General features: G+C 40.5%; 1 protein-coding gene across 1 annotated transcript in view; it reads left to right on the top strand.

Moving 5' to 3' along the window:
* Window positions 1-27,127, top strand: part of NBAS (NBAS subunit of NRZ tethering complex) — a 189,778-nt gene that overhangs the window by 158,231 nt on the left and 4,420 nt on the right. The window contains exons 49-51 of the mRNA XM_063314683.1: window positions 8,592-8,731; window positions 13,149-13,293; window positions 17,937-18,065. Coding sequence (XP_063170753.1) covers window positions 8,592-8,731; window positions 13,149-13,293; window positions 17,937-18,065 — 414 coding nt within the window. The remainder of the gene's footprint in view (window positions 1-8,591; window positions 8,732-13,148; window positions 13,294-17,936; window positions 18,066-27,127) is intronic.

The raw sequence follows: 27,127 nt of genomic DNA, 5'->3' as shown, positions 1-27,127 counted from the left end.
GTAATAGACATCCTGACAAAGATGCATCACTTTATTATTCCATTAGGCTATTCCTTCAGTAGTGGGTAGGATGTCTGTAACTCCTGTTGCAACTGGGTGTTATGCTTGAATAATTATACAGCATTCAGCTGTCATCAGATCATTCTGTTTAAAATTCTGTACTATCTGATGGTCACACTAATGTGGTCCTGTGTTTCAGGCAGTGGAATGATACTTATGATTCAAGGGAGAAAGTATGATCCAATCAGATTCCTCTTCCCTGCCCCTATGGAAGAGCCATGCTATTGCCTTCTGAATGTCAGATTTTCAGGTGTCAGGCAAGATTTTTAAAAAGGCTGTTCAGAGCATGCCATGTATGGTCTGTGAGTGTGATGGAAGGGCTGCCAGCGGGTGACACTGGATCAGTAAGTGTAACTATTCATCACATCTTCCGTAGAGGAGATTTTAGGTCATCTTTATAGCTAATATTAATTCCCTCTCCAGCAGGGAGAGAAACATTGTTGCTTAAAAAAAGTAGTGAGAAGGGTAGCAAATGGCAGATTTTAGTCACTTTTGCCCTACTTGTTCTGGAAAATCTAACATTGGCTTACTCTCTTGGAGGAAATAGGATTGCACCGTAATTTTTGTATTTGTAATAGCATACACTGCACTTCACGTTCTGAGGGAAATTACTGTGCTCTCGCAAAAGTGCTTAGAACATTGATCTGTAATTTATCTAAGTTACGATATAGGAATCTGAGCTAAGTCAAGATGAACAAATAATTTATCCTACTCTGAGTATCCTCTCAGAAAAACTGGCATAATCATGTATCAATCAGTACCTTCTATTTGAAGATAATCTTTGATGGAACAAAGAGCCACTGCTTCTCTATGAGTTCATAATGACACATACGTAATAATGTATGTAATTCAAGGAAATCCCAACAGGAGAACAAAGTATAATTGAATCAGTGGAGGAATTTCATTCCATTTTCGTCTTTCCTGTAACTGTAACACAGTACCTGAAGATAAAAGAATATGTCATCTTTGGCTTGTTTTCAATAACCCTTCTGTTGTGAATGGATATGAATTTAACAGATCTTTACTAGAACTTCATTGGTACTGAGAATGTATTGTAGCAATTAGGACCTACTCTCAAGTGCCTTGTTTGTAATTCTGCTTTTAATGCTGTAGTGATTCAGAGTCACATTGCAATGAAGAAATGAAGAATATTTGAGAAAAACGTTTATAAATTGAATTAATCAACATGGGTTTTGCTAGGATACAAATAAATCTGCCATTGATTTGAGGTTTGGATGGTACAAACAGACAATATTAGGGTGTTGAACGAATGCACGTGGTTAATTTAAATTTCCAGCAATTACATGACCGGCCCTGGAAGAAGGAGGTGAACCAATGCAAAACCGCGTCACTCACCCCCAACTCCCTGTATCCAAAAGGATACCATAGTTGATTGTATTGAAAGCCACTGAGAGGTCAAGAAGAGCCAGGATGGATGCACTCTCTCCATCCCGCTCCCACCAGAGATCATCCAAAAGTGCGACCAAAGCTGCTTCCATTCCATATCTGAGCTGGAAACCTGACTGAAAAGGGTCCAGATAATCCGTTTCATCCAGGATCCTCTGGAGCTGCAACACCACCACTTTCTCAACCACCTTCCCTAAAAAGGAGTGGTGGGAGACTGGACGAAAGTTGTCCAGCACTGTGGGATCCAGTGATGGTTTCTTGAGAACGGCCTGCACCAGCGCCTCTTTCAAAACAGCCAGAAACACTCCCTCTCCCAAGGATGAATTTACCATCGCCTGGACCCACCCACATATCACTTCCCAAGCTGCCTTCACCAGCCACGAGGGACAAGGATCTAATTGACAAGTGGTGGCGTTTACAGTCCAGAGAACCCTGTCCACTTCCTTGGGCCTAACAGTGTCAAACTTCCCAGATAACTGGGTAAGTACACTCCCCAGGCATCTCCACAGGCCATGCTGCATGCTTGGCTTCCAACTTGGAATGGATCCGAATGATTTTATCCTCCAGATGCCCAGAAAACTCCTCTACACAGCCCTATAGTTGAGTTACTGGACACACCTTCCCTAGAAGGGATCAGGTGATCTTAAACAGGGCTGTCAGACTGCATTCTGTGGATGCAGTAACAGTGGAGAAATATTGACGTTTTGCTGCTCTTACTGCCCCAAGGTAGGCCTTAATAGTGGCTCTAGCTTGTTTCAGTCGGGTTCGGTCCTTGTCTTTCTCTAGCAGCACTCTAGACGTCTCTTACTCCTCTTCAGAACCCTCAACTCCTCTGTAAACAACGATGAGTGTTGGGTTCAATGGGACAAGAGGGGTCGCACAGGCACGCTCCTGTCCAAGGCCCCGGCCGCCTCCCTATTCCAGGCAGCAACCAGGGTCTCTACTGGACTATGCAACAGATCCTCGGGTATAACCCCCAGCTCCCTCTGAAACCCCATTGGGTCCATCAGTTGCCGGAGGCAGACCACTAGAATGGCTCCTGTCTCCCTGCGGAGGGGGGCGGCATAGGAGAATATCAAGGTCACCAGGCATGATCTGACCATGACAGAGGGGACAGATATAACTCTCCCTTCAGATCACATTGCCACTGCTCTGGCAAGAAAACCAAGTCCAGTGTGAAGCCACTTGCTCGAGTCAGGTCCTGAATAATCTGGGACAGGCCCATGGCCAACATGGTGGCCATTAACTCCCAAGCTGCCTCTGAGGCATGCCCCAGGGACAGCAGGTTGAAGTCCCCCAGAACCATGAGTCTGGGAAACTCCACTGCCAACCCCAAGACAGCCTCCAGCAGCTCAGGCAGGGAGGTTGCTACGCGGCAGGGAGGCTGGTACAGTAGCAACAATCCCAACTGTTCTCGGGAGCCCAACTTCAGGAACATGGAACCAGCCACTTGTGGAACAGCGCCCCTGAAGGCCACTAGAGATTCCCTGGATGACAACAGCCACACCTCCTCCTCTGCCCTGGGGTCTTGGTTGGTGCCATACTGTAAGCCCAGTGGGGCACATTTCTGAAAGGGGCACCCCCACTTCAGGGCCCAGCCAGGTCTCGTAAATACATGCCAGGTGTGCCCCCTCCTCAATGATCAAATCACGTATAAGGGGGGCCAGCAGCCAAAAGCCAGGGCCTCCATGGGTCTGCTGTCCAGGGCCCGGGTCTGAGTGCAGAGAGCCAGAACATGCTACCAGTACCAAACACCAGGGGGTCTTCCCTGAAGATGACCCGCCCTCTGACTCCTGCCATGACACCCTCATCCCATCACCACCTGAATAGAGTAACCCACCCTAAATCCCCCAGAGCTGCCATTTTCATTTCCCCACAATCCCAGCCCTCCAGGTTCCCTGGTTAGGGGTCCCTCCATCCAACCATACATCAACAGACTACACCAAGCAACCACAGGGTGGTGGCAAGTTCCCCACCACTTCAGCTCTTGCTCTCAGTGCTGTGGAAACCTACTCATCACCCCACATCTACTGTGTCCCCTTCACTAACTGGCAGGGGGCACCCCACTCACTTCTCCTCCTCCCTGACGCTCACTCAAGAAGGGAGGATCCCCACACACACATCTCATCCACTCGCAGGCTCCCTCCCCGTCTCTCACACCAGAGGGGAGTACCCACTCATCACACTGGAGGGACCCCGGCGGGGCACTCAGCCCCTCACTCAAGGGAGCTCACTGGCCCACTCGCCCCACTTTGAGGGCTCATTCACCCACTTGCCTCACCATGGCTCTCTGTTGTGGGATGCGCTCCTGCTGCTCCAGGAACTCCACCCCAGCCTCTGCTGTTCCAAGGCCACCCCCTGCCAGCTCGCTGTTGTCTGCCGCGGTGCTTGGCTCCTTACTCTGGCAAGCTCGCCGGCCCGCTTAGCTCTTTGGTCCAGGGAGTTTGCCAGCCCACCCGGTTCGGCTCAGTATTCAGCCGCTGGGCTGGGGGCTTGCAGGAGGCTTACAGTCGGCCCACTAGGTCCACTGGGCTGACCTAAGGGTTCATCACGCTGCTCAACTGCCATACTGTGCCTCCACTGCTCCGGGGGGATCCGTTTGGGCCCACTGAGCCGCCCCAAGTGTTCACCGCACCGCCTGGCTGCTGCGCCATACTTTGGTACCCTAAGAGGCTCCGTCTGGGCCTGCTGGGCCACCCCAAGGAATAGTATAGAATTTACACTGAGAAGGAAAAGAACATAAATGAGAAATAACATTGTGTTAATATTTTATCCTTTTTTCCCCCTTGAAGATTTATTATAAGATATTTATTCAAAAATTGTATTCATTCCTATATTCATTATAGCAGAATATATTCAGTATTAATCAAATATCTGACAAATCAGTGCTACTATATTATTTGCTTTTTGTGCAGAGGTCTTTATAGCATATTCTCATGACAATAGTATTCAGATTTCCAGTTTTTTAAAGAATAACTTTGTTGATTTGAATTAATTATCAGCTCTTTCCTGTCACATTTCAGTTTTTTTAACAGCTTTTTCTTCCTAAAGTATAATTTACATTATACATTTGAAGTTTATTTTGCTGTGTACCTTGATGACCTAGCCTTTTCAAAACCACCTTTTATATATAAATCAAAAGATCCTATCAGGGTGCTTTTTAGTAATATAGAGCTTGCTTAAGGGAAATAATTGATTTGAGGTTTTTATACATTAATTGAGGTTTAGCTTCTAATAAATGCAAATCCAAAAAGAGCTGTGGAAATGGAAGAATTTTAAAGAGGTCAAGGAGTTTATTTTCATTTGCTTTGCCTTATTTCTTTCCTACACAGTCACTTTTCCAATAGGGCGAGGGTAGAAAGCCCCTTCCCTTATCTGAAGTCCCTCCCCCCCCTCATAAAATCCCTTCAAAATCAAAGGATGGGAATGGCCTTGCTTGCTGTCAAAATGGGGCAAAATGTTTTAAGGGAGGTTAGGTGCTATTATACTCAGAAGGATAACATTTCTTATGCTAAAAAAAAGCAGAATTCTACACCTTGGGAAATCTATTCACATTAAACAGACTTAACCATTTTGGATTAAAAGGATCTCTGGTAGCAGAAGTGGGAAAATAAAGCATGAAGCATACTGTGAATGAAGTTAACTGCTGAATCAGTTTTAAGTAGCATAGAAGCATATTACTGGAGTCTATTACACAGTTCCTGTAGAGAATAAAGAGAATGACCTTGATGGAGAATGGGGAGATCTGTTACCAAAGCAATGAGGAAGGAAATATTGCTTAAGCCCAAACAGTGAAGGAGGAATGTGAAAACCCCTCAGACAGACATTTCTCTAATTCACATCAGTATAAGAGAGGGAAGTAAAACAATCAGATTTACAAGATTCTGTTACTTGTTAATCTTAATCAAAAGTAATTTTAGTCTTAATATGGAATTGATTTCTTGGTATGATCTACACGTTGGGGCTGACAGTTTCCTTCCTGTCTTCTGCTAGGCCTAAACAGAGATTTAGGTTTGAAGACACCTGTCTCCAGCTCTTTAAAATAGCTGTGTCTTTTTCAACTGCCTACTACAGCTGCAGCAGCAGCATCCTGTGAAAAGATACATTTGGTTTAAGGAGTTGCAATTAAGTACTGTGCATGGACACCTGCATGCTCCAAAGCACCTTTCTGCCTTTAAATCCGAAATGCCATATAGCTCTATTTTCTGCCTTCTACTAATCACACCTTGTGCATTTACATTCAATTTGTGATAGATTAAAAACAAGTTAAGATACTTCAGGATGCTATGTACTTACATTTTCATTTTCTTTTAAAACTTTGTATTCTGTACTTCAAAACAAGTTTTTCCCAAGTGTTTTACAGTGGGCAAAAATCACAATATAATTATTTGAATAAAGCAGTGGTTAAACTGTAATGTATAAGGATGCAAGCACAGACATAAGAAATAGATTTTAAAATACTGCAACATACAAATTTAAATATTTTATTTACCTAAAGGACAATTATCTTCACTTTAAGGCACTTGTCTCCCTCCATCCAAAAAGACCAGAAATATATATATTGAATAAGCCAAAAATTCTGTACAGTGTCCAGATTACCCATATCATTAATGTAGGGTTGTCACCTCTAACTGAAACCAGTCCTGTTTATTTTTTTCTCCCTAGTAGAGTTTGTGTGTATTTAGAAATACATATGCACACACACATATACAACACGTGTGTGCATGTGTATACACTGGCCAGAAGTCACACTCCAAAAACTGATGGGGTGGGAAAAATTATTAATTGAATGAATAGCTATAGATTAGAATTAAAACATAAAGCCTCCTTCAAGTTGAGCTTGACTCCTTGTGACTTCATGGATAAGTCCGGTAGCTTTCCACAGCCTCCTAATCAGAAGGCTTTTTTGACTTTTTTTTAACCCTGCAATTTCCTGGTGGTCTCCCATCCAAGTACTAATGAGAACTGGTCCTGCTGCCAGCTTGCTGGGTTCCAATTAAAATGACTTGCCTTTTAAATAAGGCAGACCATTTATATAATTAATTGATATCCAATGTGGATTCAAATGAGGTAAGGAGGAAACGTAATTGGAAAGAGAAAGAGAGAAGCTTAAATATGGAGTTTGTCCTCTCTGTGTAAAATATGACTATTTGCAATGAGGCAGAAATTCTGAAGGGCTCTAGAAAGTTGTGTGTGGAGTCTGAAGTCTGAGGAAGCTCACACCTATTTTTCTAGAGTCCTGACTCTCAGTAAGCAGAAATCACTGTCCCCTATTAAATGGTGTCTGTTCTGGGATATTTATTTGCTATTTTTCAAAATACAAAATACTGACAGAACACCAAAATGCACTAAAAAGCAGAATTAAACAAAACAGTCCTTAAACTTAAAGAAAAAATAATGAAAACCAAAGAAAATATGGTTTTTAAAAAATGAAACGGAAAAAAGATCTACCATATATAGTACATTTATCAATAGTCACTGGTTTGCTAATAAATATTGTATAGTACTTACAGTATAATCAATACAAAATATTGTTGTAAAATACCACAAAATCTCTGCCAGAATAGTTATAATAGTTAATAATAATTACTTTGTCCTTTGATTAGTAGAAAATACTGCCTTTCCTAAGATCAATAAATCACACATTTCCAAAAGCCATTCCTCAACATCTGAAATAATATCACTTTTTAAATTATGGCTCAATACAGCCATAATTCCTGATAAACAGTAAGATTCCAAAGCTTTGGTATATTTCAACATCACATTAACATATTTAACATTTAGAGATTTTCCCATAGATTTTCTTACATACATTAAAATTCCATTCCAAAAAAATACCAAATGATCACATGCCTATATCATATGGGTCAATGCACCCTCAAATTTTTTACACCTCCCACAAAGAAAATCTGATGTCCATCCTTTCAAGTATGTTTAGGGAATCCAGTACCCTCTAAATAATTTTTTTTGATCAACTTGAATTTTAAATCTGTTGATACCATTTTAACATTTTTAAGGACATGAAGCCATTGATGGAGCATAATCGGAGATTCCAGTTCTTTAGTCCATGTTTGGAATACCCCAGTAATGTCCACTTTAAAAATATTCTTGAGTTTTTTTATAGAGATATGTTACGGGTTTGCCTCTGTTCTGGGAATAAAAGATGACACACACACACACACACACATGCATATTTCACTTCAAAGATACCAAAAGAATACAGAAGGGCCAGGTGTGTATCACTGTGTAGGGCATTCCAGGACTGGGGGGAAATTCCACGCCTGAGAAAGCCAGCTCCTGGACAATCAGTGATTTCTTGGTTACTTCTATTTTTGGAACTATTATACCTTGATTGAAGTAAAATGGTTGGGGGCACCCCAGTATCTATGGGCCATGTGCGGCCCCCAAAGCCCCCTGCAAAGGTGCTGCCAGTCTGGTGGCATGAAGCAAGTAAACTGCCTTATAACTGCTAGAACAAGCAAGAAGAAACAAGAATTCAGTTGTCCCCTGGGTGCTAGAGAAAGCCCCATTATACAAAGGTTTCCTAAGCTTCTGCTTGTCACCTGTCTCTTCAAACTAATTCTGTTGTAGACAGTGCCTTTGCTCTGTCCTCCTTCGTGCTTCCATCCATTAGTCAAACCAGGGAATCTTGCAGGAGATATTTTGAACTGTGAAGACTATGGGCTTGATATTCCTCTTGAGTTTTGCAAGAAAATGTGTAAAAATAAAGGGAGAAAAACTTGGGGGATATTATCTAGAATGTTAAATAACTGTAACTTGATATACAGAGCCAGTTTGGTGTAGTGGTTAAGGCTGGAAACTGGGAGACGGTGAGTTCTAGTCCCACCTTAGGCACAAAGCCAGCTGGATGACCTTGGGCTAGTCACTCTCTCTTAGCCCTAGGAAGGAAGCAATGGCAAACCACGTCTGAAAAACCTTGCCAAGAGAACTGCAGGGATTAGTCCAGGTAGTTGCCAGGAGTCAATGTTGATTCAAAGGCACAAAACAAACAAACAAACAAACAAACAAACAAATTTGATTTAACACAAGAATATTTGGATAATTGTGACCTCTACTTTGAATCCTGTATTTACTGTAAGCTACTGTTTTTCCCAATTTATTAGGTAGAAATAACAGAGATTGAAAATGAAGAAAAGAGGTATGCTCTCTTCATGAAACTTCTGGAAAATAGTGAGGAACATGAAGAATTCCAGCATTTAGCTATGCTTCTGCAAGCTTGGCCACCTATGAAAAGCCCAAATATGTAAGTTATTTGTTTTGCACAGTAGTATAATTTAAAATACCTTCTGGGATTTTTAAGTATATCTTGTCCTAGTGTTAATTTTGAAACTACTTTCCATTTGCTGAGAAACAAATAATTGTAAAATTGCCGTTATTTTTAAGTGATAAGAAACTGCTGTTTTAATTGAGTAAGTGAGTGATGATATTTCTAGGCCACTCCAATTCTGAAAAACTTTTTTTGTGTTTGTGAAGTACAAAAAACGCCATATATTTTCTTACAGACTCCATAAACATATTTATTATGATGATCACTGACCAGCATTTTATACTGTTTTTGTAAGAGATTACAACGCTCAAATTAAAATATATAAATATTTTCTGGAACATTAATAGAAGCGAATAAAAATGATTCAGACTTCTAAACACTATATACAAAGAACAAAAAAATAAAAATAAAATCCAAGGGCCTAAAATTAATTGATTAAATTATAAAATACTAAAATGCTAACATACTAAGTAGCTTATTAATAATGCATTTGAGAGGCTTTAGCTGTGAGCTGCAGGTGACAACCAATGGTGTTCTTTTGTTCTGTTATTATTAATAAGCTACAACCCAAACTAGACAATGACGCTTTGCTTTCTTCAGTGCTGAGTAGCAGGTCCAGGCTTGCGTACAGATTCTCATAAGCAACAACAGACAGAGATACTAACATGAGAACTAGACCCTGCAGAAACCCAGATGTGTAATTTGTTTGTTTGCTTTCTATCCCGCCTTTATTATTTTTATAAATACCACAAGGCGGCGAACATACCTCATACTCCTTCCTCCTCCTATTCTCCCCACAAGAACAACCTTGTGAGGTGAGTTGGGCTGAGAGAGAGTGACTGGCCCAAGGTCACCCAGCCGGCTTTCATGCCTAAGGTGGGACTAGAATTCACGGTCTCCTGGTTTCTAGCCTGGAGCCTTAACCACTGGACCGAACTGGCTTTTTGTCCCAACATTTCGTATCAACAGCACCATCACACACCCCAACAACTTCACACACGTGATTAGAGGCATCTTTACACACACTTCCTCTGATACATGCCATCATCTGTCAGCAGTGCTCCTCTGGGTTCTACATAGGACAAACTGGCCAAACCTTTCACAAAAGAATTAATGAACACAAATTTGACATCAGGACTCAAAACAAGGACAAAGTTGTATTAAAGCATTTCAACCTTCTAGGACACTCCATCTGTGGGCGGGGGGGGGGGGGGGACTCGACCATAACAGTTCAGTGAGAGATTGCTGAATATTTCTGAAGGTCTCAACAAGTGGGTTTTTCAGTACCATAAAGCAACATTCAGAACGAGTCTGCTAGTGAAAGTACTTTTCTGACTAACAAATATATTAAAAGGCATAAGCTGTCATGGCCTGCAGCTTGCTTGGTCAGATGCACAGAGTGGCTAAACTGATGTAGGATTTCAATTGGGATGAAGTGGGTGGGGATGGGAGGAAAAGCCAGGTTGGTTATGCAGATGCAGGTTACACATGAGACAGATGAAAAGTAACTTATCAATTAACAGTAGTCATGTGTTAAAAAAAATATTGTGTTTGTTGAGACCTTCAGAGATAGCTTGAAACCTTTTGATGTACTGTCTGTGAGTTCAACTATCTGTTGCTCACCTGTCCTGTTAAGGTCTCTTTTTTCCAAAATGGTTACTTTGCAATCTACAGTAGAGTGTCCTGGGAGTTTAGTCATGCATCTGATGGAGTGAGTGGCAGCTTATGAAAGCTTATGCCTTTTAATAAAATTGGTTAGCTGGAAAAGGTGCTACCGGACTCTTCCTGATTTTTGGCTACCGTAACACAGCTGTCCTCCTATAATGTTTCTTTTAATCAGAACATTTGATACGTCTTTTGTTCTGATGGAATGTGGAATATTGAAGCCATTTTAGAGTGGGGGGGAGGTCCATCCGAGCACAGCCTATATATTCCAGTGGAATGTTCTGAGTGGCCATTTCGTTCCAAGATTGAAATAAAATTTATTTTTCATTTTGTGCACATTCCTCTATATTTGACCTTAACCTTTATAAGCCATTGATATACACTTAGAATTCCCTTAGAGCAAAATTCAGATTTTTATTTAATAGAGAAAGACAACTGCATTGGGAAATGGGAAAATTCTTTTACAATGGCTTGGTTATTCGTATCTTCTTTTTTACCAGATTCCTCTCTTGCCTTTTACAAAAGCTTCTATGCATATGGATGAAGAAAAGAACATACTTAGACCTATGGTATATTTAAACAATTCATTATGCCATAACCTCATTTGTTTTCCTTTTCAAAAGGAAATTAGGAATTTCAGGCAGGGGTAGGGTTATAGGACAGAACTACTCTTAGCTTTCCAGCTTTAAAGATTTCCTAGTTTGTCCCTTTCTGACCTACTGTATATCTTCTGAGTTAATCGATTTAAGAATTATGGGGGGAAAAGAACACACCTTGTGAACTATAAAACTGTTTTCTTCTCTGTCTGGCCACTGAGCCATGTAAAACTGAGCACTAGGGGTCCTCTTGTACCTCAGAAAATGAACTTTCGCAATCTGATCTCCTGTAATGACAAAGAGCAGGTGTTTTGGTTTTGCTTGATAATCTTCCTCTCAGCTGTGGGCTTTTATGGTCAAAGCACTTGGTTCCTTGGATTTATTTTCAGCCTCTTTATCCTGTCGAAATCTGGGCTGGAAAAATTGTTGGGTCCAGACACAGGGCAGAGGCAGAAGAAGTTGTGTTGCATGAGTGGATTTCTGGCCATGGAATGTTGGCTTTTACTTCTTTCCCTCTCTTCTCAGTTGATTTTTGGCAAAGAAGGAAAAAGCAAAATGGAGCTGCTATATTTTGTGTTCTCTGACAGCAGTGGGGAAAATAATTCTGTGGGCCAGAAGATGTTATGAGATGGTATTTTGGAGAAGATCATCTCTGCCCTTGGTAGCTACTCCTATTGTGGCATAATCTGTTTTCTCACTGAACTGAATTGGCAGGCTGGAGGCTTACCATTCCACAGTATCAATTCAGTTACACATTCAGCTATTTCTCTGGTCTCTTTATCGGATTGTCACATTCCAGATTATCTCTGGATTCTTTCAAAGACAAACTGTCACTTGATCAAAGACATCACGTGTAGTAGTTTGGTTGGCCAGAATGTACACACTCATGTAAATTTGCATAGTTTTACATATGAATAAAGCATTTCTGACAAGAAGAAGTACTGCGTTTTCATATGATGCATGAATTTTCACAGCGGCCACATTTTTTGAAGAAACCCTTCCTGAAGCATAAAAAAAGTCCTGAGTCTTTATATACTGTATTTTGCAGCTTTTATAAGCTAGGTGCTTGAATTAAAATTATTTCTTTTCATATAAACAGAATAGCACTTTGCTAATATAAGCTGTTTTAGTTTTTAACTAGTTAATAGTTCACAACCCAATTAAAAAAAATAACAAATAAGAATCTTTAATGCCACCTATGATTCTCCCTCTTCATCATTCTATTAATCTTGATCTAGAAAAAGAAATTACAACTTCATTTTACATTTCCAATAATAATCACATAATATCTGAAATTCAAAACCCTGTCCCCAAGTGGATTTAAAGACATGTGCATGTGGGAGTGTGAGGGGCAGAAAATGAGCAAAAAGTTAAGTCTTAGTTCTGTAGATAATTTGTATGGATTCTTATACTAATTTAGTTTTGAGGAACACATTTGCCAGTAACACTAGCCTTGACAGGTTTATAATTTATGAGTATTATTACACTTTATTACCATCTGAATTTTACTATCGTGCACAGTAGTTGTGGTGTAACTGGTAATTCAAGTATTATAATTGTGCCTAAACTCAAACAATATCATTGCCCAAGTCATAATAGCATGCAAATTGTGACTCTAGATTAGAAAACTAATTCTGGAAAATATTTCATAATTTACTTTAAATAATTTTCAGTTATTCCTAAGTGATTAACAAATATTTACCTGAAAATTAAAAAAAAAAGGCTGGGTTTGTCTTATTTGCCTCTGACCTCAGTTTTTTATTCTGCCTATTTTCAAGTTTTTTTTGACATTACAGAAAATACATATTAGCCTTTATGATTTATTTGTCTATCCTGTCTACCAATTAACTCCTCCTTATCAGCTTCTCTCTTTCTTGGCCACACTTTTTTTCATTAAAATACTTAGTCCTGTTAATCTTTTTTCATATTTATTTCCAAAAAGTCATGTGTTACATAGACATTGAAAAGCAGTTCATTTGAGTTTAACTGTTGTAAAACTTACACAAAGCATTTGCATTCAACATATGTTGTCAAAAGATGTCTCTTTTTAAAGGTACGTATAGATAGATGTGCGCAGTAGAGATCAGATTGCTTTTAGTGCTTACAAGAAAACTTCTTTTCCTGCATTGTAGAACATGTCCAAGTAATAATCTTTGGGTGAAACTGGGAACAGTGATGCTTATGAAGTGCCCACAGGAGAAAAAGAAGAGTGTGGGCAATGAGATTCTGAAGATCTGCCGCTCTTTATACGAGACAAAGCACCAGCTCTCTGCAGAGGTAAGTCTACATGACTAGAGTCCTTGTTATACATGAGCTGCTTATATGGACAGTAAACTCTTTAATGCCTATAATTTCATCATTAAACATAGAATGATAGTGGTAAGGAAGCTTTGAAATATTTTTGCAGTGATCAGTAACTCCTTCATTACAGGTACAGTGCTATTCCTTTTGTTCATCAGGCATTGCTGCACCCATTTTCACTAGACTTTGCTCTCGTGCAAGTCTCACAGAGACCTGAAGTCCCAATACAGTTGCATTTCTGGATAGTTAGTCACTACTGACAGCAGATTGGTCCCAGATGTCCATTCAGTTCCATGTGGCTAGTTCAGCCAGAGCTCCTGCCAGCATCCTTCCTAATGAAATTCTGTTTCATCTCTGTTGGTGGATCAGGACACTCCGGAGTGCTAACCAAAAGTGCTTGTTGGATTTGCAGTGTTTGTCACTTAAGCTTTTATTGATTCCGTATGTTTTTTTAAGTTTGCCAGAACACTGAAACTTCTAAAGTACTTGAAGTCTCCTTTCCTCCAGATGTGGCAATACAAAAACCTCATCATAAAGTGCTATCTTCAGACTCTTCTGTGCTTCTAGGACTGGAATCATTGAATCATTGAATCATTGAATAATAATAGTGCGGGAGGAGAGTTTTGCTTCATAGGGGCTCCCTTGTGTGATCCTGCAGGGTGCAGTCATCTTCCTGCTATTCTTAACATCTGTATGTTTGAAACAGTTACCTGTCAGTTCAGGGTGAAATACCATCAGCATCCTTTTAGGTGGAAGACTCTTTTAAGTAGAATCAATTTGTCCGGTTCACACTTGGGCATGTTAAGGATTCCCAAGATATGAAAGGTGCGAACTGTTGGTGTCCAGAGGCAGTGTTTCTCTGTGATGGCCCCACTTTTCAGAACAGCCTCCCCCTGATGTTCAGTTCACACAAATCCTGGCATTTTTGGAAAAGTCGTTAAGACATTGGTTTTCTGCAGGATCTTGGAAAGCTAATGTCACTTATTTTGGGGTTAGCACTAGTGGTTTTCTGTAATTGTATATTGCCTATTTGTTTTTATTACCTTATTGTTATGTTGTTATTATTTTGTTTATGGTATTTAGCTGTGTTTTAGTGTTTTAATTGTCTATAATTGTAAACTGCTGTAAGTCGTAAGATTTTGGAGATTTACCAATATAGTAAATATACATAAATGCAGATCTGTAACAAAACATTGCAGTAAAGCTTCACCCCCAGTAGGAGATATTATTGGTGGTATCATCATCATCACATATTTTCTGCAGGAGCTCAAAGCAGAGAATGTAGTATTCCCTTCTCCAATTTTCTCCTACAACTTCAACCCTGTGCAGTCTGGTTGGGCTGAGGGTGAATGGCCCACTGAGTTTTTTTGGCTGAGGATGGACTTGAATCTGGTTCTTCCTGGTCCTGATCCAATATCTTAAGCATTACCCTACACTGATTGTTCAGGATTACCATTAGTTTCAAATTTCAGTTACTTCTAACCAGAATAACAGCTGCTCAACATTCATACAGCATACAAAAGAATCACAGATGGCACTGTGGTTGAGGTTAAAGGTAGATTTGTGATTGTATTAACCATCTAAACTGATTTATTCTATCATGCAAGTAATGACACCACAAAAAAGAGAGAACCAATAAATTAAATATATTGTAGATAGGTAGTAAAATTAGAAATATTGAGCTTTCTGTCATTTTGTATTAGGAGCTTGTTGCTGGTAAACAATAACAAAAGGCTTGTAGAGCACAATATGAAATACTGATCATATATTTCTGCACATTTTTTTGCATCTGGAAAGCACAATTTATTGCCATGTGCACAGGGCTTGCAAAAAAAAAAAATGCTGATGGCTCTTAGGATGCACAGTTGGGTGAAGCAGCAGTTTTATAGTGCCAGTAACATTTTATATCTGCAAACCCATCAAAACCTTAAGTGAAGAAGCTGAATTATAAGAGGCTTGACAGAACTATAAAACCTCTTTCCAAAGAAGTCCAAATGACATTCTTGTTCCTGGAGACTAGGAGCAGGAAAGAAAAGATAAAGATATACAGAAGTGCACTAGCCAACTTCTAAGGAACATCGACTGTACATACAGCTAATTCAAATAAGTGTCTTAATACGGTGACTTATATTATACATTCAGTTGGACCAGCTTGCTCCTTAATTGTGGAAGCATGCTTCCTAGAGCAAGTTCTTATCCTATTGTTAACAATTATATAAGCTAATTAGAATACAGGTAGTCCTTGAGTTTGTTTATTTATTTATTTTTCAAATTTCTATCACTGTCCATCTCCCCCAAAAAGGGGACTCTGGGCGGTTGCAACCATTTGTTCAGCGACTGTTTGAAGTTATACGGTGCTGAACGAAGGGACTTAAAACTGGGCCTCGAAGTTCCGGCTGTCGCAATGCCCCCATGATCACGTGAACAAAGTTTGGGTTCCTGGCAACCAGCTTGCACTTATGACTAGTAGCAGCATCCCATGGTCACATGATTACCATTTGTGACCTTCCCTGCCAGCTTCCCCCAAGCAAAGTCAATGGGAAGCCACCAAGGAAGGTTGCAAATTGCTGGGGTAAGTCTCCCCTCCCTGCCGCCTTTCTTCACTCACACATACCTGCCCTCCTTCCCCCCTTCATTCACACACACCTGTGCCCTCTTTCCCCAGCTCCCCTGCACTTGCACACACATATGTACCCTGCACCCTCTTCCCATGGCCTCCCTGCAATCACACACATGCTGTAATGGTTGCCTAATCCCAAATACTCAGTCTCACAAGCTCGAGCTTAAAGATAACTGATTTATTAAAGGAATAGTATGCAAATACAGAGAAAGCTGAGAATGAGCAAAAGCGCGCCAAATACAAACTTAAAAGCCTTGCCTGTAAGCAAGTTCCACCCCAAGCACCCGTCAGCAAGCACCCCCTCCCAGGTGCTAGCAACCGTTACACGCGCCTGGGAAAGTAACCTTGAGTAGGATTGCAAACCCAAACATACATTCCAAAGTTCCAAAACAAAGAAGAGAGCACAAATGGAAAATACCAGCAATGAGCAAGCTGAGTACACACGGAAAAACGGTTTGACATGTGAAACGTTACGATGTTAACAGAACATTGAAATGGGGAACATGACACATGCACACACTTACCCCATGCCCTCTTTCCATGGCCTCCCTGTGATCTCACAGACAATAGCCCATGCCCTCTTTCCACAGCCTCCCTGCAATCACACATACACAAGCACGTACTCCACACCCTCCTTCTACAGCCTCCCCATGATCGCACCCACCCCGCATCCTCTCTTCTTGGCCTCCCTGCAATCACACACACCCCACACCCTTTTTCCCTGGTCTTTCTGAGCTTGCACCCACTGAACACCCCCTCCCCCGACTCACACGTGGCCTGCGCTGGGCCTCCCCCACCCCCCCTGAGGCGCCCCCACACTCCTTACCTGGGACTCCCTCTGCTTCCTGCTTAATGATCCACATGTTTTGGGTTACACTGACGACTGGGACTGCGTGGATTGCCGTCACTAAGCGATGCAGTCACATGATGTCACCCTTTACAACCGCATTGCTTAGCAATGGCAATCCCAGTCCCAGTTGCAGTCATAAGTAGAGGACTCCCTGTAGTGCTGGTTTGAGTTTGGGTGAGAAACTGATTCCATATAGTGCCAACCCTCCAATTGGCAGTCTGCCAATCAACCAGTAGACAGGTATGGTTGTTGGATTTCTTGTACTTCAGTTACGCTACAACCATACTCCAGTTACAGGTATTTGGATTCTTTTTAGCTTCCCTGCCCTCCTGACAGCCTCTGCTTGTTATGTACTAAAATCAATGATAATATTTTTTCAAATACTTTCTGTTCAATAGCACCATATTCCAGAGATTGTAATTGTAGGGGATGTTCCTGACACTTAATCAGTTAGTGGTGATCAGATCTTTGTAACTAATAGGAGAAGAAAAGATAAAACTCTTGTGTTTAAAAAAAGTATGTTATACTAAAATGAATAGACAAAAATATCCTGGGATGAAAGTCTGTTTCTTATTGTTGAAAATCCTTTGGTATATACAGTAGCTAGTGATTTTCAAAATCTCAGCTGTACCCCAGATTTTGTGTGTATCTGTGTGTGTGAGAGAGTATTCTTGAATGGATGAATGGCTTCAATTTACATGCAGTTTCATTTCCAGAGACCTTTTGGATGTCAATTGTTCAGTGAATGTTTAGGAATAAAACAAGATGGGGACACCATGCATTGCTTGGTTCCTCAAATTCTTCCCATCCCTCTTATCAGCAGTGGCCATAGGTGGCAACTGATGTTCTTCTTCTGGGACAGAAGGCATCTTTTCAAAATGTTTATAGTTTAATTCTTCTCAGTGCAGTTCTCATAGAAGGAATTTTCAAGTGACTTTAGCTCAACAATTCAGTCTTTTGCTCCATTCACTCTTTAAATTTCCTAAGAGGCTGAATTTTCACCACAGGTTTTTGTTGGACTGCTTGCTTGCTTGCTTTAAAAGGATTCAGGTTTTCATTTAGACTTGATAACAAAGATTTCCTCAATAAGAGTGCAAGTTGTGCCCCTCTGGCTAACTGATTATACCCAAGTCTTCTATTTGTTTTCAGTGTATAAAAAGCCTGTCTTTGCTGCTCCTGAAGGAATCTCTTCTGCTGCCCTCCCTGAAGCTTCTTGTGGAAAGTAGAGATCAAGATCTGCACTCCACGGCACTGGAGCAGATAACAGCAATTGTTAAGGTATGAGCAATTGAATTACCCATTCTTCCTCATTTGAGGTAATCAGTCAATCAATTTTATTTACGGCCAAAAGGCCCCAAAGCAATTTGAGGTAATAAATTAGCTCTTCTGTCATCCAGTAGGAAGTTAGGCCTCTTGAGTATAATATTATGCCTTTCCAAAGCTTTTGTGTCTGTAATCTACAGAACTATATAGAGCTAAGAGTTCCTTTTATATGCTCAAGATGATTAGGACTAATAATGTTTCTTCTAATTATTTCACATTATCTCTTCAACCAATTGTTTAGCAAAATAACAAAGAGCCTACTTGATGGTTTGGCTTAGATAATCCATTTGTCATTAATTCTGTGTAGACTGGAATATATTGAGCATAGCAGATTTGGGTTTTAGATATCTTGATGTGCCAGTAGGATCCAATTAATACAAATCTTATTAATGATCACCAAACTGGAAGTTTTAATACTACAAAACATGGTGGGTAGCAGCTGAGTAAAATATTTGAAAGGGATACTTCACAAAGGACATTAGTGCAAGTTACATCTTCTGGAAGGTTTACTGCAGTTGCTTCAAAAGCTTTCCTGGATTATCTACCCATAAGTGTTCACACACAGCTTTCACTTCACTGGTAGTCTCAATGGAAGTGTTGTCTGCACATGCACATACATGCAGAAGCAACTGGGAAAAGCTTTGGGAGCTGCTGCGCCAAGTCTTCCAGAAGAAGTAGCTACTTTCATACTTCAATGAGTGGTGCTTTGCTTACATTATTGTGCTTTGTAAAACACCCTTTCAGACACTTTACACTACCTTTATAGTGGCTGTGAATGCTTTAAAGAAAGAAACTAAGTAGGGTAATTAGCTATTTTTTCACTGTTCTCATATCTTTATTAAAGCTGTCCTCCATATCTTCTGTTGTCATGATTTCAAATAGAAAATGTCAGTTTGGGGCATGCAAGCATTTCCCCACAGAAATATTTTTTTAGGTTTCAAATAAGTTCACAACCCATGTCACTTATATTTTCAATTCACTTAATCACATAAAACAGCCTTTAGCACCCTGATGTCTTCCAAATATGTTGAGCTATAGCTCCCATAAATCCCACCCAGTATTTCCATTGGGCCATAACCCACAACCAGCCATATTGATTGGAGATTTCTAGGAGATGAAGCTTGGCATACCTGAAGTGAATCAGAAGGGGAGAGTTGAAATAGAATATCTAATCCAATCAAAATGACAGAATCAGATGATGTGGTGAAGCTTAATGTAATAATTATGTGTTCTTCGTGGAAAATTGCCTTTCCATAGTGTCTAATTTTAGATTATGCAGTGTACTATGTAAGTAATCATGCTGCTTGAATACCCGTAATAATAAATAAAGGTGATCAAGGGTCTGGAGCCAACAATTTTAATCCATTGTACATACAGTTGCAACCTCTTGAGATGTAATTTGCCATATATGTTTGCATATTCTTGAAAAGTATTTTAACTGATTTTGATGTTTCCCATTATTTGGTGGAATTAAATTGCATTGAAAAATGTTATTAAGGTTAAAAACCAGCAAGTTTAAACATAAGCTAAACAAAAACTAAAGATAACATTGGCAGAGTAACACATTTAAGGCCAAATGTAATCAGATTTGCTAATTTTGTAGGAATATTACGAAGTGCCCACTGTTATTTCATGTCTGCAGCACAGAATTTGGCCACATTATGTGTAATATTTAGTTGCCAATCTGACTGTTAGAAGGCAATATAGAAATTATTTGAAAGAGTCATTCAATGACTTAGTGATAAACCAAGTGAAATAAACATACTCCCCATCTCCTGTAATGCTAAGATGTGACTAGTTCATGAACTGCTCATTTCTCGCAAGTTATCTTACTGAGCCAGCCCTCCAGAAAGGCAGCTGGCAATGTGTTAAAATGGGCCAAAGAGAACACTTGTGATATCTAGGCAGTTCCAAAGTATTTAAATAGTTAGTTTGCTCTGTATGAATATTCAGTCTCCAAGTACTAATGTCATAACTTGTTTAAGAGTCTCTGATAACACTAAAACAAACCATGTGCTACGTTGTCTGATACAGCTTTCTTCCAGGTTGACTGATATTAATCAAGGATTGTTAAGGGGCTAAAAGTTTCACTTAAGTGGAAACTCAAAAATCAGCAGTCAAGTTTGATTCTTCACCCTTGGTACCCCTAAATTCCAGTCACCAGGCTGCATTCAGCACACATTTAGGGACTTGGAGCAGTGCTTTCCAAAACTTTGATTAAACTGATTCCAGCAAAGTGTTACTTGGAACATGACCCAAACTGAACTCAGAGTTATTGCATCAGACTTAGCCATTAATAATTTGAGAGCAGTAGAAAAAATCTGTCCCCCTTTTGAGTAGAAGAACTTCAAGTTTGCTACAACACTTATTCTAGGTCTCATGGCAAATAGCATAATCTTAGTTTCCTGGTAATTGATCTGAAGATGGTAAACACAGTGATGCTGAGCAATGGCTTCAACACTTTCCTAAAGCCAAATTAAGATTGAGGTAGAACCACCACATCCTTGCCATATAGTAGGATTTGCACTTCTCAGATAGCTTACATGGCTGGAGATCCAGATTTTATAGGATCTTGACTAGTTAATATAAATTTGTAAGGGGGACAGTACATGGTCCTGATTCTGAGTAAGAGGAGGATTTAAAGTCTACCCTTGTAGGTTGCATTTTATAGTTAACTTAAAAAAGAGTTTCCCTCAAGTCAGTTTGACTCTTGGTGATTCCATGAAGACACCCTTATTGTTTTCTTGGCAGCAATAAGGAAGTGCTCTGCCTTTCCTTTCTTCCAGGATGTTTCAAGTCTATCCTGGCCTGGCATTCCCTGCTTGTCTCCCATTCAAATATGAACTACATCTAACCCTGCTTAGTTTTCTCAGGGTTGATTGCTATGATGGTTAATATATTACTTCCAGTGTAATAATTTTCCTCTTCTCTCACATTAAAAATTAGAATTCAGTGGCAACTTTCAGGGGATCCTTGGTGTGGAAACTCCAAGTTCACTAAAGCAGACTAACTTCTGGCTTCTAATGCTTGAAGAATTATAAAGCCAAACAGTATTGTTCTTCCTGGCCAGGCCACTGTATCTTCATATGAATACAGGGTTTATAGGGAGGCATCTATAAATGAGCCACTTAATCTTATTATTACCTATTTATAAGGTGGAACCTGTGACTCTGAACTACAACATCCAGTATCACCTGCATTTAACCATGCTGGTGGGGTTAATTAACTGTAGGGGGTCTCAGATTCTGTATACCATTTATATTTATGCCTGTGTCTCTACAATGGATCTTTTAAATACAGGTTGCTGCAGATAATGTACATAGCCCATAATCCTTTTACGGGTTACTGTTTTGTACAGTACATCCCCATTCTGAAGTAACATAGGGAAGGGGAGAGGGATTTGTTCTCTTTCAGTCTTAAACACTTGAAAAATCGTAGCCAAGGAAGAGAATGTCTGGCTGAAAGAGTAAGCTGATGCTCCTTGTCTCTGACAGGACAGAATATATAAACCTTCCTACACTGCTTAAATAATGGGCATAAACTTAGCAGTTCATAACATTTGAAGAATGTCCCCAAGTAGATTTTTCTTTCTCTTTTGAGGGTTTTTTTTTACCTTCTGTTCAGGTGTAACTGTTTTCTTACAATTCAGTCCTTGCCTACATTAAGCTATATTACATGGTGCTTGAATAATATATACTGTCGCCAGGCAGACTTTTTGAGTTAGCTTATTTTTCTGTTTAAGCATGGCTCTTTTGTTTCCTAAAGCTCTCTCCTTGCTTAAATTACACCAGAGAATCATAACCAGCATCTGACAAGCAAAATCAGAGCCTATTGATTTTCCTAGCAAGGCTCACAACCACAGATATGCAAGAGGAAATGCAGTGCTCGCTTGCTGATCAAATGTATTATTTAGTCATTTGTTGTCTAATACTGACAGCTTTATGGATGTTTACATTTAACAAGATAATGGTGGGGGAAGTGCTGATACCAGGATTTCAGCTGCTTTTTGCCTGCAGTAAAAAGCCTGGCTTCTTTTCCTAGCTTTCCTGAAATTGCAGCACCCTTGTATTTGCTGCTTATCCATCTCCAAATTACTGTTTCTATGTATTTCCCTGATCAGAAATAACTGGTTCATCTCTGACAATGAATCTTGTGTATAAATAATTGAAAGAATGTTAGGTTTGCCAGGAGCAGCAGAGTATAACATTTAGTTTGAATAGTGTCTTGTCTCAAACAATAGAACAACAAAGTTCTGCTAAGTTTTGTTTTGCTTTGTTTTGAATCTTGGTTATAATTCTAGGTAGTGTTCAAGATTAACAATATTTAGTCTTCTGGCTTCCAAATTGCATATTTAACATGTGAATTGGTAAGCCTCAACTCATCCCCAGGGACCCAGGCCAAAGATGCTGTTATCAAAAAAAAATCCCTTCCCACCCCTATGGGTTCTGTTGTAATCCTTAGGGTTTTCATTGGCACATTTTTGGGAGTAGATTAGACTCTCATACTTTGGGCACATTGTCAGGAAAGACCGATCGCTTGAAAAGGACATCATGTTTGGTAAAGTCGAGGGCCAGCGGAAAAGAGGAAGACCTTCAATGCAATGGATTGATGCAGGTACTGCAACAATGGATGCAAACATTGGAACAGTCAGGCATATGGCGCAAGACTGAACAGCATTTTGTTCTGTTATACATAGGGTCGCCATGAGTCGTAAACGACTCAATGACAACTAACAACAACAAGAACACCCCTATGGGTCATATGTGTCTTCCTCAACCTCGGGTCCTCTACCAGAGGCCTGGGGGTTTGAGGGTTCTGCACAGTATCTTAGCTGTTCCTAGCATTGCCCTCTTCTGGACAGAGAGCTCTGATGTTGCTCCTGGGATCTGTTGGAGCCACTCTCCCAGCTTGGGAGTCACAGCCCCGAGTGTTCCTACCACCACTGGGACCACTTTGGCCTTTGCTTTCCACATCCTCTCTACTTCCTCCTTCAGGCCCTGGTACTTCTCATACTCCTTCTTCCTGATGTTGCTGTCGCTTGGCACCACTACATGTATCACCACTGATGTCTTCTGCTCCTTGTCTACTATCAAGACGTCTGGTTGATTGGCCAGTACCTGCCTGTCCGTCTGGATCTGGAAGTCCCATAGGATCTTAGCCCTATTATTCTCCATGACCTTCTATGGAATCTCCCATCTGGATTTGGAAGGGTCTAGCCCATACAGTACACTGTGCAGATGTTCGTGTACACAATGCCATTTACTTGGTTGTGCCATTCAGTGTATGCTGTTCCTGCCTGCATCTTACACCCTGCCATTTTGTGTTGGATTGTCTCTGAGGCCTCTCTGCACAGTCTGCACCTCGGGTCTGTCTAGTGTGGTGGTCCCTTGCTTCTATGGATCTGGTGCTTAGTGCCTGTTCTTGTGCTGCTATGATCAGTGCCTCAATGCTGTCTTTTAGTCCAGCCCTTTCCAGCCACTGGTAGGATTTCCCAAGGTCAGCCACCTCAGCTGTCATTGGGCCATCCCATGCAGGGTCTTGTCTTGCCATGGCCCTTCCTCTGCTTGATCTTCCTTCTGTGTCTGCTGCTCCCTCAGGCATTCTCTCAGCAGCTCATCTTTAAGTGCCATCTTACTGATGTACTCCTGGATGCTCTGGGTCTCATCCAGGACAGTGGCTTTGACACTCACCAGACCCCACCCGCCCTCTTTCCTGCTGGTGTACAGTCTCTGGGTGTTGGATGTTGGGTAGAAGCCTGCATACTTTCTGAGGAGCTTCTGGGTCTTCACATCGGCAGCATCCATGTCCTCCTTTGGCTAGCTCACTATACCAGCAGGGTATTTGTTGACTGGCAGGGCATACACATTGATGGAGTGGATCTTGGTCTTCCCATTGAACTGGTTCTTCAGGACCTGTCTTATCCTTTGGTGGTACTTGGATGTTGCTGTCTTCCTTGCCTCCTCATTGTGGTTCCCACATGTCTGTGGGATACCAAGGTACTTGTAGCTGGTCTGTACATCTGCTATGTGGCCCGCTGGTAGTTCCGCCCCATCAGTCTTAACTACCTTCCCTCTCTTTACTACCATCCAGCCACACTTCCCTAGTCCGAATGACATCCCAATGTCCTCACTGTAGATCCGTGTCAGGTGGATCAGTGAGTCGATGTCTCATTCACTCTTAGCATACAGCTTGATGTCATCCGTGTAGAGGAGGTGGCTGATGGCAGTTCCACTCTTGAACCTGTGTCCATATCCAGTCCTTGTGATAATCTGGCTGAGGGGTTCAAGCCCATGCAGAACAGCAGTGGGGACAGTGCATCACCTTGGTATATGCCCCACTTGTGGCCACTTGTGAGAGCTGTCCTGAGTTGACTTCCAGTGTTGTCTTCCACAGTCCCACTGGGTTCTTAAGGAAGGTCCTTAGTGTCCTGTTGACTTGTATAGTGCCAGGCATTCGCAGATCCATGTGTGTGGCATTGAGTCGTAGGCTTTCCTGTAGTCAATCCAGGTTGTGCTCAGATTGGTCTGTCTAGACCTTGAGTCTCGGGCGACTGCTCGATCTATGAGCAGCTAGTGTTTGGAGCCTCTGGTGGTGTTCCCAATGCCCTTCTGTGCTGTGCTCATGTACTGGCCAGTATAGTCCTGCAGCTTGGCAGCTATGAGGCCTGATAGGACTTTCCATGTTGTGGGGAGGCAGGTTATTGGATGGTGCTGTTCCCTTGTGGGGGTCTTTCATGATTAAAACTATATATATAGCTTTAATAATTCTTTTTTTTTTTTAGAAAAACCACGTTGAACAATAATAATGTATAAATATTTTTTATAAAACTACTCTAAAATTCCAATTAGTTAAAATACTAATAAAACATTTCACAATTAGCATTTCACTGACAGATAGCTAATATACATTGATTACTTTCATCAGTTGTGGATTTTATCGGGTTTTGGCTTCTTCTATTTGTTGAATAGTTAAGATTGCTCTTGAGTTACAGTTATTTCTTTTCATACTCAGGAAGGGATGATTCTGATAACCTCAAAAAGAATACCAAGATTGAAATGCTGAAATTGTATAGTCACTTATTCCACAAATTTTGGTGGTCAAGGCAATGTCTATAAACTCATATATGTTCATTTTCACGTATTAATTTTACCTGTTTTGCATTGTATAAGTAATTTCACACTCACTGTTTTCCTGAACTCTAGTGTGTATTTGTTGGATAGGAAAACACCTGATAAACTGAAAGCTTCATTGACTTAAGAATGCATTATCTCAGCTGACATTGTGTACTTCATCATTGCATCTACATAGCTGCAGTAGCATCCTGTGTCCATGGATTGATTAAATAAAGAGAGAAACAGCCTATCCTTGCTGCGTGCCTGTTGGTCAACACAATTCCTAAATTCCGCATATTACTCAGATACGCATCAGTTTTTAAACTAGCTTCCAAACATTTTTTTATATCGTGTCTTTAAACGTAACAAATACATGTGGCTAAACGAATTTTCATTCCTTATCTTGTACTTTTAAAAGAAGAAGGATCTGATTACAGTACATTGATTCCTTATAGAACTATTCCGCTAGAGCAATCCTCTCCTTGCGAGAGGGCTGCCAGTTGAGGGAGGAGCTGAGAAGCAGAAGACTCATGTTCATATTGAGTGGATACAAGAAGGCAAAGGTTGCTGCAAATGGGGGCTGGCTCATGCCCTAATTCTTTATTATTCTCTCTGATGTTCATAACTATATTTATGCTTTCTATGAACTCCTGTGTAAGAAATCTTTTGTCTTAAGCTAGCATAAAAATCATTGTTTGCAGCAGGCCTTTTATATGGCACTTCTTATAAATTGCCAGAATTCTGAAGATTATTGTTTGATACATTTGGTTGTTTTTCAGGTAAATTGTTAAAGTAGAACACTAAAGGAGGATGTTGCAGAAATGAAAATGGGATTAGTTTCATGGATTTGATGTGTTTGTTATGTGCTAATAAGCTCAAATAGCAATTGCTATTTAAGCCTGGGGTCACCTTTGGAGAAGAAGAAACTTTTCTTCATTGCATTAGACAAAGCAAATGGGTCTTTATTATAAAAGACTTCATTTGTCTGCACACTCCTGATGTAACTGATACTAACCACTCACGTTTCATGCTTCTCTTGCACCTTCTGGTTTTCACTGTAGTTTTCCTACTATGGTTCTAAATCCCATGCACATAGATCTGTGCTCTAAATGATCTAAAGGTGGAATTGTGTCTTCTTGCTCTACTTTAGAGAGCAACACTTCTCCCACCTCTGGATTTGTTGGGCTACTGAGACAGGAGAGACCTGTATTGATGTATGCATCAACCTTTAAAATCCTAAAGAACAGTAGTAGCAGCTGAAATGATTTCAGTTCAGACATAGTTAGAACACTAGTTTAGCATAAGAAATATATTAAACATGCAGGAAGAAGTCTGCTTTTCTTGCCACTTTAGAGGACCATATTTACTGGAAAAGAAGCTGATCCTAAATTTAAAAATAACCATCAAAAAAAAAAAAATCAACAGAAGAAAGACACCAAACCAGTGTTTTTCAAACTTGGCAACTTTAAGATGTGTGGACTTCAACTCCCAGAATTCCCCTGCCAGCATGCCTGGCCGGTTCAATCTAACAGGGCTCGCATGCTCAGTGTTCCTTCAGTTAAACAATTCCATCCATCTGGACCCCAGAAGTGTGCCTTCTCTGTAGCAGTGCCTGCCCTTTGGAATGAGGTTCCTCCTGAAATTTGAATGGCTCCCACCCTACTGATATTTCCAAAAGCCCTAAAGACGTGGCTCTTCAACCAGGTCTTTGACGAGGATGACTGACGCTCCATTCTTCCTTTTTGTTCCCCTTTGGGTTTGTTTTCTTTGCCATTGTTGTTCTTCTGCCTTGTGCTCTTTTTTGTTTTGTTTTGTTTTTGTTTTGTTTTAAAATGTTTTTAACAATTGTAAACCTCTCAGAGCCCAGAGTCACTGGGAGATGGGTGGCATATAAATTTAATAAAT

This window comes from Candoia aspera, chromosome 1 (assembly GCF_035149785.1).
Source record: "Candoia aspera isolate rCanAsp1 chromosome 1, rCanAsp1.hap2, whole genome shotgun sequence".
Taxonomy (NCBI): Eukaryota; Metazoa; Chordata; class Lepidosauria; order Squamata; family Boidae; genus Candoia; species Candoia aspera.
Note: the sequence above shows the minus strand (reverse complement) of the source record. Positions and strands in the feature narration are given on the sequence as shown.